At 38.6% G+C, this 13,600-nt stretch overlaps 1 protein-coding gene across 1 annotated transcript; it reads right to left on the bottom strand.

Annotated features, from left to right (window-relative positions):
* Positions 1 to 11,034: 11,034 nt before the first annotated feature.
* Positions 11,035 to 12,909, bottom strand: LOC134744867 (BTB/POZ domain-containing protein KCTD12). Its single transcript, XM_063678801.1, has one exon. The coding sequence runs from the start codon at positions 12,661 to 12,663 to the stop codon at positions 11,962 to 11,964; it is 702 nt and encodes a 233-aa protein (XP_063534871.1). The 5' UTR covers positions 12,664 to 12,909; the 3' UTR covers positions 11,035 to 11,961.
* Between the last annotated feature and the right edge of the window lie 691 nt (positions 12,910 to 13,600).

Here is a 13,600-nt window from a genome sequence, read left to right as displayed (position 1 = left end):
CATGTCCCAGAGCCTAACTAGCGCCACCGGAGAGATTAGGAACAATATTTAAAGCTGAAAGCGGTCACTTTTGCAACAATTCTGCCATAAGAGATTGGCATCCTTTCTATAACATCCATACACATGGGTATTGATCATTGGTGTCGTTCGATTCGATATAGTCCGTTCTTCTGCAGCTGTAGCATGTTGTGCTGTGCCGGTGTCTCCGCAAGCCTTCACACCTCGTCGGTCAGGCCTGAGGGCCTAAAACCGCAAACACTGAAATTCGCAAATTGCGGGCATCTTTCTCTGTTAATTACGCCTTGATTGGAGTAAAAGAGAAAGATGAGGTATAATGTAGGTAAGCGGAATACTAACAGAAACATTTTTATTGGCCATTCGTGGACTTTGTGTGTTTAGTAATAGCAATAGGAATAACACTCGGTATTTTGTGCGAAATAATAAAATGAGGGAAATCCCGGGGCAAATAACAGCGAATACCTAGACTTTAACCTCGTGTTCCTTTTTGAGTTTACTTTGAACTTTATACAGCTTAAATAAAGTTGCTTTTCCTGTGCGATTGTGTGAAGAAATACAGGCGAAATAGGAAATGTAAACTGCAACAATTGTTACGTTTCTGTGGCAACAAATTGCTTGCCTTAATAAAATCATCATCATCATCATCATCATGTCAGCCGATAGACGTCCACTGCTGGACATAGGCCTCCCCCAAGGCTCGCCACTCCGACCGATCCTGCGTCCTGCGTGGCGTCCGCGTACCGGAAGACGAACTGCCGGTAGGCCTTCAACGAGATGGAGCGACGACCTGGTGAAAGTCGCGGGAATTCGGTGGTTGCGAGCGGCACAGGATCGGTCTTAATAAAATACGAAAAGCAAAATAAATTCTTTTTAGACTGGAGATGACCTTTGATGATGACCAAAAAAGAAAAACCTGTGATGAAAATGTGTCACCTACAATTTTCAATGCAATTACAATTATTGGCCCATTCAGCGCTAGTGAAGACACACTGTCGTTTTGCCTCTACGAAACATTTTCGCTACATACCTACCACCTACCTAAAAACAAATAAAATCCTAGAGCCGTAATCAAGAAGATTAAAGAATAAACAACGTTATTAGAAACGTTTATAAATATGATTTCGGCATTATATGTATTATGTATGGCTTTCAATAATATCCGATTTATTTGTCAGATTCGAATATAGCAACTATATAGCAATATTTTACATAAGGTGACTGATAAGGTGAATGTAGTGAACTAGCGTTTGTACACAAACTCCACTTACAGAAGGTCTATAGAGCAGAAGGAGCGAAACTCTTCTTTTCTGTGTCTTTTGTGTCTGAGCACGTATATGTAACGTACCTATACAAATACGAAAGTTCTTGTCCTATGTCGACGGTCTTCCCAACCAAAAACTTTATATGCTGGTCTCCTCCACATTGACTTTAATTAACAGATATAGCCGTGACCACGGGACAACGCCGTCCTCGTAACGTCGGAGGTAAATTTAAAACTTAATTTTACGCGATTAAGTCCCATTGTAGTAAATAATAATGAGATGATAGCCGATCAATAAATTTGCGCTCAGAGCTGTCATTCACACTCGTCGCCGTCGTCGTTTTAATCAGGGATGTTGCGGATGCCGATCTTTTGACATCCGCGGATGCGGATGCAGATGTGGATTTTTAAAGGCTCACATCCGCGGATGCGGATGTCGAGATTAGGCACGTTAAAAACGTCAAATATTACACTTTAGTAATTTTTATTTAAAAAAAAAACGAAACTTAGATTTGAACAAGAATATAGGTGCCCCACAATCGCATTACTATACTAAAGTCCAAATAAAACAAACTTTTCACTTCTTGTCGATGTCCGTCGATGCTCGATCGACGAATCACAAAAACGAAACGATCGAGATTCCTATTGGTTAATGACTAAATTAACTAGCACTTATACGCCACCGCTAAGACGTTCCTGTGCCTACCTGTTCCACATCCGCATTAAGCTCCGCATCGATTTTATGCGAATGCGGATGTTGAAAATAATGCGGATGTTCCGCGGTTGCGGATGCGAATATTCGCAACATCCCTGGTTTTAATACACGGCAAGTACGGCAACCTATTGTCGTCCAACACTTACCTACGCCTACGTTGGCTCAACAGGTGCTTGAGTTAAGCACCATTGACTTGATTGATTGCAGCTGATATGCATCTCGCTCGTACTCGCATATATAAATGCGAAAGTAAATTACGTAGACGTATAGCGTATATGTCAGTTTTGACCTGCCAGCGACTCATGGTCATGGTACGGGTACGGTCAAAAGTCAAAAATTCGTCGAGAGCGATTGGGATAAATAAAATAAATCACCACTTGAATTAGGTTTCAGTATCTTATTTCGCGAAGCCAGTCCATTGCCACCCACCGAGGCCATGAAAAAATTGTCAATTGACACATGATTCATCAAAATTTTCATACGTACACACGTACAGACGCTATCAGATATATCGGAGCTGACGGGGTGCTCAAAAACATCTGAACACGCACTCTACCGCCTTGAGAATAGAGGCTTATCAGCACCGATATTTGTCAGCACCTTGGCCGCTTTGATATATCTGATGGCGACTGTATATACCTACTCACATACGACATATACAGAATGCTGAAAATAAATCAAAAGCATAACCAGTTCTTCTGACTTTATCGCAATCGGGCAAAGATGAAATATTTCCTAAGATTTTCTTGTCAAGATGCGGCCTTTATGTTGAAAATAAATATTTACGTGGTCAGAACAAATAAACAGTCGGAATGTTATTTCAGCCCAGCAATAATCCGACCACAACGAAACCCGGCTTATATGGGACTTGCTAGACGTATCGTATAAACTACTTATCGCGGTATAATATCCAAGGCACGTATCTTCTAGAAAATCATACCTATTGTATTAAGCAGTGGAGAATACTAAGCGTGTTCGGAGTTTCAAAGTAGCCGAAGGCTTTAAAACTCACCTGCTTAGAACTTCTCGGTTAAAATCTGGCCCGGGGGTATAGCCACTTAGCCACATCAAAGTTCGAAAATTGTCTTGTCTAAGGAAACAAACAGATCTATGGACAAGACTTTCTTCTTTCGGTTTTAAACCGAACCGACCGAAGTGCATCGTGTCGGCCTTTCTTCATACAGCACAATATTCTAACTGTTGCTTGCGTGTATATAGCTGAGGTCTGTATGTTTGTTCATAAATATAAAGATGAATTCATAGAAGCACAACAGATGAGCTCTCGTAATGTTAGACAACAATATAAACATAAATTACACAAACCAGCTACAAAACTAGAATTAGCATCTAAAAATTCATACATCATGTGCATTACAATTTATAATAAGTTACCGGATGAATTTAAAGGGGAAAAGAATACAACATTTAAGAAAATGATGAAAGCTTGGCTGTGTGGGAAATGTTTCTACAGTGTGGGCGAGTTCCTTAATAGTTAAGTTAATATAATATGCATGGACTTAGGCTAGTTTAATCTAATTTGTATGCCAGTTTGTAGGCACAATGTGGAGATCCTATGTAATTACATATTGTAAATAGTTTTAAGACCTCTGTAACCCATATTGACAAATAAATGATCAATCAATCAATCAATCAACGGCAGCCGTCTTAAATATGTTGCGGTTCGATCCGATACTATCGGCGAGGAATTCGAGATTTTTCTATAAGGTTTACTGGGTTAAGAAAACATAGTTTATTTTGCCTTTCTCTTGAGAAACAATATGAGGATCCCCTACAAGTGTTTCTCTTGCCCCGGTAAAGAAAAGTAAAGACTTTCTGCCTTTCTTTCGTTTTTCAATAAAAATATAATAAGACTTATAATTTTTCGTACGTAGAATTCTCGGCGCATCCTAAAGGGGCCCACTGACTATCAGTCCGCCGGACGACATCGGCCTGTCAGTTAGAACAAAAATTTGACAGTTCCGAACAACTGACAGGCCGATATCGTCCGGCGGACTGATAGTCAGTGGGCCCCTTAAATATTCAAAGATTTTGAAGCTCACCTGACACTACTATTCAAGTTTTTCCCTGAGAAATCGCTTGAAAATCGCGCGCGATTGGATACTACATCCTCAAATCGGAGGCACTCGGAGGCTTACCTATCTATAGTAATCTGTGTAGATTGCTGGCGATAAGCCGGAGCGAACGATTCCTCTTTGGTGCAGTAGATATCAAATAGTAAGACTAGCTATCAAATAGATGTGCTCTAACATAAAAGCTGAAATTTTTTATCTCACGAAAAGGTGTCCACAATGTGACAACAGTTGTTCGAATTGTTTACTCCTTACTACGTTTAAAAATATCGTACAGCGGCAGAAAGCGGCATGAAACTTGTCACGCAGCATGCACAAAGCTGTTATGCAAAAAAAAGTCGAAACAACCCTAAGAACCAAGGTTCTACTCTAATTTATTCAGCATTCAACCTATCAGTTTACGTCACACTTAACAGTTGCAGCAAGTTTGAAGAATAAATGTGACGTTTTCAACCAAAAGGTACCACATTGTCGGTTGTCGATAAAGTTGATTTCTAAATGAAGCTATATGGAAATAGCGCCTTACTGACAAGCGACAATAAGCACCCTTTTGGTTGAAAATGGCACAAATTGAGACTACCTGATCTAAAACTTAAAATGAAACTTAACAAACTAGAGCGTGGTAAACTTGCTCAGTGAATTTCGATAATAGAGTTTTACCAAGAAAATTACTTGCGTAAAAATTCGGAAAGTACCTACGACGGATAAATTTGTTCTCGGTTTTTATCGGAGCGGTCATAATTGAATTCCACAAAATAAGTTTATATTTTTTCTAACTTTCTTAATATAAAGTCTTCTCCCTAGCGTGATGTACTGATGATTGATGAGTATGAATAACATTTTTCGCTCTCTCTAGAGTCTAGAAGTGGTCTAGAAATAATTGAAACAGTTTACCTACACTAGAGGCAGTGGCGGATTTGCCCTACGGCCCGGGCCTAGGGCGCAAGACATTAGGGGAGGCAGCAAGGCGGCAGTCTATATGATGGGTGCTGAAAAAGGGACGGCTAGTATTAGTTACTGGGGCCTAGGGCGGTTAAGACTGCAAATCCGCCACTGACTAGAGGTAGCTACTTACAGTAGAATATGAGACAAAATAACGGTTTAAGTCTTTTGTAACGATTTCTGCCTATTGAGCTGAGACCCAACTAACGACTCCAAACACGATTGGGTGCATCATTTTTAAAGTAGCAGCAAATGTATGAACACGCAATAAACTAAATCTATTCAATGGGTTCAATGGGATTAAAAAAACAAGTGGGGTTATAAGGCTTAAAAAACAGTGATTTTCTAATAAATAGCTGCATATATCTATATACATAATACCTTATTATCGGAGAACAGCGAAAATCTTTTTCAAGTGACCTACCTTACATTTTACCTTAGGTACGAGTATCCAACTAAACAATGGTAAAAGGTACTAAAAATGTTCAAAAAATGTTTCGGCCTTACAACGCTTATAAGTACTGCCACAGATTATATAATAGTTCTTACGTACTGCCTCGTACCGCCCTTCAACCGGTAAACGCGCACGCGATTATCGCATGAAAGTCTTAAATAGTGATTTACTGAAAGACCCCCCGCAGAAACTGGAGTCTCGTTAGACTTGGGGCCTTGAACGATAATAATTACCTAAAGCCCCAGTGCTTATTTACCAAGAACAAGCGAGCGCTGACAGGAAAAACCAGTGAAAATGTGACCTCGACATGCTCGTACCAAACAATTATTCGTTGTAGAAATTGTAGAATAAAACTGTATGTAAGGTCTCCATTGTTTCCCATAAAGTTTTAAGTCATAATGTATTGTTTGTCTGCATTTTCGTTAGTTATAATTTGGTTTTTCTCAGAAACGCGTAAGTTTTCAGGATTGCCATATTTTCAGCGTTCCCATGCTGTATGGCGGTGGAAATTTGTTTCACCAGCTAAGAGCCAGCGCGGGGATCATTACATTACCATTCTCTCGTAAACGCCTACCCGACTCCCTAAAAAGCTTCAAGTTTTCACAGCGACTGGTACGATATCGTACGTCACAGTAAAATAGTTTATTAGAGATCACCTTACATCGGTTTTCCGTTTTCCTTGCTCAGTAGTTATTCAAGCAACGTGAACTTGGTTGCGTTACGGCAGCGGTTGCTAGTAATTGCATCTGAGCTTTAAAAGGTTTAACATGACTAACGAGATACTTCCTGCTCGTTTGAGAAATTTTCAATTAAAAGGTATGTGAAAATGTGAAGCTTACTGGGGGGTAGCATATAAAACATATTCATTTTGCTTTAATGATTTCTTTAACTTCATTAAAATTTAAAAACTAACCGGTAAGGCGTGCGTGTGTAAAAAATATCATACTTATTTGATACGAGGGTCAAAACTCTTTGTTTTTTGTCCCGAAAAAATGTGACGGAGTGTAGCTTTTTGTATGAGATGAAATTTAGTTTTTATTTTTTCTCATGTAAAATATAATTTAATCTACAGCTAGAAACATTCGATAGCACGACTTTTTTTTTATTTGATAGAAGACGGAAATACAAGCGTGACAGAGTGGTCAAAAACAAGACAACTGATTGTTGCATGCGAAATGAAGTGAGAATCGTGCGCTAATAACCAAAACGATCGTCAAGGTCGTATCAAAACCATAACAAATTGTTAAATTGGAATCAAACTGTGCCCAGCAAAAATTGTATATAGACTTAATTAGAAGCTAAAACACCTGATCTAACAACATTTGTTGCAACCAGACTTGTCGGAGCAGGCAAGGTCTTCAAAAATACCTTTTTTTATGACATAGGAGGCAAAAGAGTAGACGAATCACAAACCAGCGAATATGTCAGTTTATCCGGACATAATTTCGTGAAATACGTCATAGTAAGCGATTTGTTACTATAAGCGAAGTCATCTTATCCGACTTCGTCGCAAAGAATTTTATATGAAAACCAAGCTTTGCACAGTGATTGCGTCATAGTAAACGGTTGGTCAGTAAAAGGGGAGTCATAAATGTCATAATAAACGGATTCCACTGTAATATATGTACACTCTATAATCTATTCAAAATACTTGTTTCTATATTAAAAAAAAACATCGAAGGTCAGGTTCGATCAATTGAAACACAGTGTAGTTTTTGTAACTAAATTTATTCCCAAAACTATACTTTTAGTAACTCTACAGTAGTATTTTCAGTTTCAACACTGTGTTTTCATTAGATATACTACAATAAAACATCACAAATGATTCGATAATGACGTTTTGATGTCTAGGCAGAAAGGTGTAGGTACCTATAGGTATTTAGAAAATTATTCCGTAATGTTCTGTGCTTCTGTGCTTCCACAAAAACCCACGTATACCTATAATTCAGAGAAGTACTGTGTAGGGCTCAACTCCAAGTAACCTAGTCACCTAACTAGTAAAACATCAGCTCGTAAAGGCTCTCTTTATTCTTCAAAAACTGATGAGAAAGTTGAATTTTATTTACAAGAGATGCAAAGTTGAAAGTTATTGAAAATATTCGGAACCACCCTGTATACTTTTGCATATAAAAAGTATCGTCACGAAATCGTTAATATAATTTATTTTAGTCTCAAGATTACATACCAAACGACTTGCAGCTTTCCTATCTATTTGTGCCATTTTCAACCAAAAGGGTACTTATTGTCGCTTGTCAGTAAGACGCTATTTCCATATAGCTTCAATTAGAAATCAACCTTATCAATAAGTGACAATGTGGTACCTTTTGGTTGAAAACGTCACATTTCCCTAGTACCCACAGCGGTAATTTATGTAAATACGGACTCACTTTGCATTTTTCGTAAAAGTATTACGGTTGCACTGCAAAACAGCGAAGTGCAGACAATTTTATAAGTTAAATCAGTTGAAATTGAAATTTCTAGTCACAATATTCTGTTTTACACAAGAAATAAAGCGAATTTGTGTTTAAAAAAATCAAAACACTTTTACGGACAGTGAAAAGTAGAAGCATATTTTTATAGCTATTAATGGACATAAAACATCAACTCCGTTTATTAAGTTCGAAATAGAGTCCATTTTAGTACTTAGGTATATACAATTTTAGGTAATTAATAAGTCACAAGAGAGCTGCCGTGTTTTAATATTGATTTTATTTAATTGCCTAGATTGATTAACATTTTGGTCAAAATAATTCAGTGAATTGAATCGTTTATCAATATACAGGATGGCTAACAAATAAGTGCATTCCCGTTGTCAGGGAGGTTTTGGGATTAAGTATACTGAGCAACTTTTACTATGGGACCAACCACGAAATCGCGAAAAAAAATTTACCCTCCCATAGAAATTGGACCAGCCAAAATGTATGAAGTAGCCAAATATTTTTGCGATTTCGTGGTTGGTCCCATAGTAAAAGTTGCTCAGTATAAACCTAAAACCTCCCTGGCAACGGGAATGCACCTTATTTATTAGCCACCGTGTATCTGTATAGGTAAACTTATTTATGTTTATATTCTGATTCGTATTTCTTCGGAGTTCCGTGATAAATACGCATATCATAAAGAAATCTACCTTAAAAGTAAATTAGACAAAATCTATCAATCATTTTCATATAAATAAGGTTCGTTTGGACTTTAAGAGTTCAAAGGAAGACCTCCATTGTAAGTTTGAAAAGTTTATAGAAGATATTATTGTGCCCGGGATAGATAAAAAAATTATGATTATCATTGTGTCAGCTAAAATCCGTCTAAAGGGGCCCACTCATTACCAGTCCGCCGGACGATATCGGCCTGTCAGAACAAAAATTTGACAATTCCGAACAACTGACAGGCCGATATCGTCCGGCGGTTTTTTTCCTTTTCTGGTAATGGGTGGGCCCCTTTAATATGGGCCAAGCCCATCCTATAACGTCCACAAGCATGGATGCTAAAAAAAAACTATTGTTGCGCTTAATTAAATCGGTTCCAAAACCCAAGTGCTAGTTTAGATTCAACTTGCTTAGAAAAAATTCAAGAACTGCCCTTGCGTAATAAACATCTTTCTCAAGTAAAATAAATAGTAGGCGTAGACATTATATGACTCGCCTTTATCGATCTCCCAACTGGGACTAATTTAACGTTTTTGTCACACCAGAAGCCAACAAGCTGCTCGAACTCGTAGTGCGTGCTAAATAAGTAGAAAATATTTAGTAGGCTCTACTTGTCATCAGATGGGTCTATTGTTTCCCATAAAGTTTTAAGTCATAATGTATTGTTTGTCCGAATTTTCGTTAGTCATAATTTGGTATTTCTCAGAAACGCGTAACTTTTCAGGACTGTCATAAAACAAACCTAACCTATAGGATACCCTTACGAAAATCCTGAAAAGTTCACGGTTTCAGAATTATGACTAATGATAATCTGACAATCATTACATTATGACTTTAATCATTATGTTAATCAAAGGGACCCCGTCATCAGAAATATCGGAGCGGTAAAGATGTTTAAAAATAACTGAACATACATTTTAAAATCTTGATAATAGAAGCTTTGTATTATCAAGATATATTTGTGAACACCATGGCCGCTCCGATATATATGATTGCGATTGTACAAATACTACTCTAAACCAAAATCCACTCTTCGCTAGTCGAATATCATGACGTCCAAATTTAAATTTGACTAAAGTCAAAAGATACAATTTACACTTTTGAATTCAATACAAAACTTTTGTTACCCCGTTTTAAACTTTACATGTCTCTCGCAGTAAGCAATTTTAGACAAAAACGTGTTTAAAACGTACATTTCGGCATTAATTTAGATGGAAGGTTAGCCAGGCGTGAGCGTCATTCAGCTGCGAAATGGAATTAGTTTTAGCTTTTGGGACGGAGAAGAGTTAAAGAAACGAGAGCTGATAACAAGTTTTTCTGGGAAAAGTCACGTTATTCTCCTCAAAGATTCGTCTCTAGTTCATTCTATTTGACTTTACTAGATAGTATATGATAGTTCATATTTAGTAAATCCCGCATTTTGTCTAGTAATTCAGAAATGAGAGGCGATATTAAAAGGCCATTTAATAACATACATACTCTATACATGTTGAAAAAGAGATTGTCGATAATAAATCAAAAATATAAAACCAAAAGACTTTTAAGTCAAAAATTAATGTTGCATTAAGTCAGCTTACAACCACACAATTAACTATAACACACACAACTGACACAGAACAGTGAATTTTCCATTTTTTCCTTTTTTTAAATATTGCCAACGTTTAGTTCAGTTGATCACTTAGCATCCAGAAACGTACCTATACAATTTTTACTTTGGTGTGATGAGAAAATAACTACTTAGGTATTAACAAGTTTGGGAACAAATCAAATTATTTTATTAAATATTTTGATCCGGCCTTCACCACTGGAGGGCTTCGTCACTTTTTCTTTAATATATGACATCTATTACAGTTTTTACTTAGGTATTGTTAGTGCTGATATTGTTAAATTAGTTCGTAAAATCGTCCAGAAGGGTTTGTCCCCATCCAGCAAATATCTATCACGAGCAAAACTGTTTAAATAATTACAAATTGAAAGTTAAACTGTAATGTGCAACATTTTACTCATAACAGATTTTTGTGACTTAAACCGAAGCTCCCGACCAGAATCCCTAGTGCAAATTTCATTTTATAGCGTGACGTTCGTTCTCGTTTGCGTTATGTTATGTCTAATTTTGATGGGATTTTGAACAGCGCGCCAAGCGGGTCTTTTTGTAAACTCAGAATCCCATACAAAATGACACTTAACGCAAACGCGTACGTCACGTCACGCTATCAAAAAAAAATACACATTTAAATTTATTTAGACAGTTGTACCTGTGGTAAAATTAAAAAGACTGCCGAATTTCATTGCCGGGGTATTTTTGTTCACTAGGGTATTTCCGCGACGTCAACTTCTCGCCATTTAAAAACTTCGGCACCAACTCTTTTGTTTTCAGTTTTCACTGATCTGTCGAGAATAAAACAAGCACGAAATGAACACTATTATCTACTGCCTATTGTTTATTATTCATTTATTTTATTAGGTACAGTTTTTACGCGCTTCGCCATAAATAATGAATAGAACTTTTAAATAATCTTTTAATCTTAAAATACTTGTATAATATAACTACATTACGTAGGTTCCTATTCAAAGGACTAGTACAATAAAATGTATGGATCACAACACATCACTGCAGGCAATGTAGAGTCAAGTTCACCTAGTAAAAAAGGTATCATACACTTATACAATCAATTACAAATAGTTGTTAATAAGAAATTGAAACTAAAGCCAGCATCTGACTTGGTATAATATAATTTGGCATATTTTATATCAAAAAAGATGGCCCACGTTTTTTGTTCTCAAAATACATAATTGTTCAAAAGTAGTTCAAAAATAATTTGAAAATTCGTTAATAAGTAAGTATTTCACAGTACACAAGAAAGTCCTAAAAGGAGATAACGTTTAGTATTACTACTCTAATTTATATCTTACAATAATCATAATCTCTATTTATTACATACATGATTATATTTAAGGTTTTATTTCGTTTATCTACATAAGCAAACATTAATTTGCCAGAATTATTAAGAGCAAAGTAACGTTTCAATTATATTGTAGAATCTTTGCTCTCTATAGATGATATTTCAAGCTTCAATCACAATTTATTTCGCAAATATTGCGAATTCAATTAAAATGATACGTACAGTAGCATCTAAAATAACAGACGCACTTAAACAGTCGAGATGGAATCAACCAACACTTCACATGACCGGTACATGAGCCAATATTAAAACTAACCTAAATTCAATTCCATAATACGGGGCTCAGATGTTCACGTAAACACGCGCGTTTCATCTGGAATTGAATTTAGTAATATCAGCGTGTTTAAAGTTGTCGTGGAACCGTTCAAGCTTGGCTTACTCACGTACGAATACGAATTCGTTGTAGTGGTTCCAGCGGTTCTCTTCTGAATCAACTCCTGGCTTAAGCTCTGCAGCACCGCCGGCGGTGCCGCTGCCGCAGCTGGCCGTCAGCTTGAACCCGTTCTCCTGGAGGTTATCGAAAGCTTGCTCGATGAAGGAATGTTTCAGGAAGAACCGGGACGTGTACCGGTCCGCTAACCCATGGTCTGGGTCGCGGGACTCGTTCAGCGTTTCTCCAAAGACATCGCGACACAGCGTCACTTTTCCACAGACGAGGATACGAGATAACTTGCGGAATTTCACATCAGCCAGGCCGTCACGGCCAAAAGCGAAGCTTCCTCTGTAGCCTACCGTGATGCATCCTTTTTCACGGTTAGGAGGACGAGGATCCGCTTCTCGGACAGCGTTTTCTAAGCCTGGAAGCTTGTAGTGTTTCGCTTCCCGCGCTAGACGCTTGTGCTCGCGGAAGCACTCCGGCAGCACGAGGCCGCCGTCACGGAGGTAATCCAAAACATAGCGGAAGAGAACTCCGTCGCGGTCGAAGAAAATACGACCGCGAGCGTCGCGAGGATGCTCCGGGTCAGCGAGCGCGGTGGCCGGGAGAGAGTCGGGTTCGCGGAGTATAGTCTCGCGCGTGGTGGCGTAGTGCACGCCGCCCACGTTGAGCTCGAGCACGTCGAGCGGAGCGTCCGCCATGGTCGGGGGTCGAGGGCGCAGTGGCGCGGCGGCTGCGCGCCCCTCGCTCCCTCCCTGACCCACTTACCGCGCGTCTCGCGAGCCCATCAATAACGCACGCTCGGGTTATTGACTCGAACGTAATTATTTCCCACCCTTTCGAGGGAAAACTTCTCCGTAAAACCCTTCAAGGTCGTCGCTTATTGTTAGCTAACAGATGGTTTATTATTACCGCGATTCAGACGAATGCTTATTGCGCCGCGCCGGGTGGGTACGCCGGTACTGTGTACTCGCTCGCGGCGCACGACTTGTACATTTTTGGAACGAAGTTCCTTATCGGACGGTTTGCGGGGCTAGTCGAAAAAAAGTAAAAGATAGTAGACCGCGAGCCAGGAACAGATTTCCATGACTAATCGCCTCCCGGGCGATAACTCGTTTAGTGGTTAACGGCTATGTATGATGAACCCTCGTGGACGTCAGCTGCCGCTCCGTTGGTGGGTTGAGGAATGGCCGCCACCGAAACACGTAAAAAAAATTTTTGTCATCGCCTCCCGTGTGATACTTTGTCAGAAGATAGTGTAGATGCTATTGTGAATAAAAAAAAACCTCAACCGGTTGTATCGCGGTGGAAAGAACGTCTGGTGGCCTGAACATGTAAGAAATAAGCGCTTTACCTTTTTATAATAGTCACTCATGAAACTTTGCTCGTAGCATTTCATCAGGGTTTCATTAAACGGATTACGCATTACGCATACTTTGCGGATATAAAATGGTATGGTGCGTATTTTTTACATGTTCATGTGGACAGCTGACGGTTTTTCCACCGCGATACAACCGGTTGCCGGTTTTTTTAAATTTAAAATAGCATCTAAACTATCATTTCACACAATATCAATCGGAAGGCGATGACTGAAAAAAACATTTTTTACATGTTCATGTCATCAACTGACGGTCTTTC

This window comes from Cydia strobilella, chromosome 10 (assembly GCF_947568885.1).
Source record: "Cydia strobilella chromosome 10, ilCydStro3.1, whole genome shotgun sequence".
Classification (NCBI taxonomy): Eukaryota; Metazoa; Arthropoda; class Insecta; order Lepidoptera; family Tortricidae; genus Cydia; species Cydia strobilella.
The sequence above is the reverse complement of the archived record's forward strand: the minus strand, read 5'-3'. Positions and strand labels throughout refer to the sequence as shown.

Excerpts from the sequence above, each read along its gene's own strand:
- LOC134744867 (XM_063678801.1), bottom strand. The coding sequence starts at position 12,663 with ATGGCGGACGCTCCGCTCGACGTGCTCGAGCTCAACGTGGGCGGCGTG.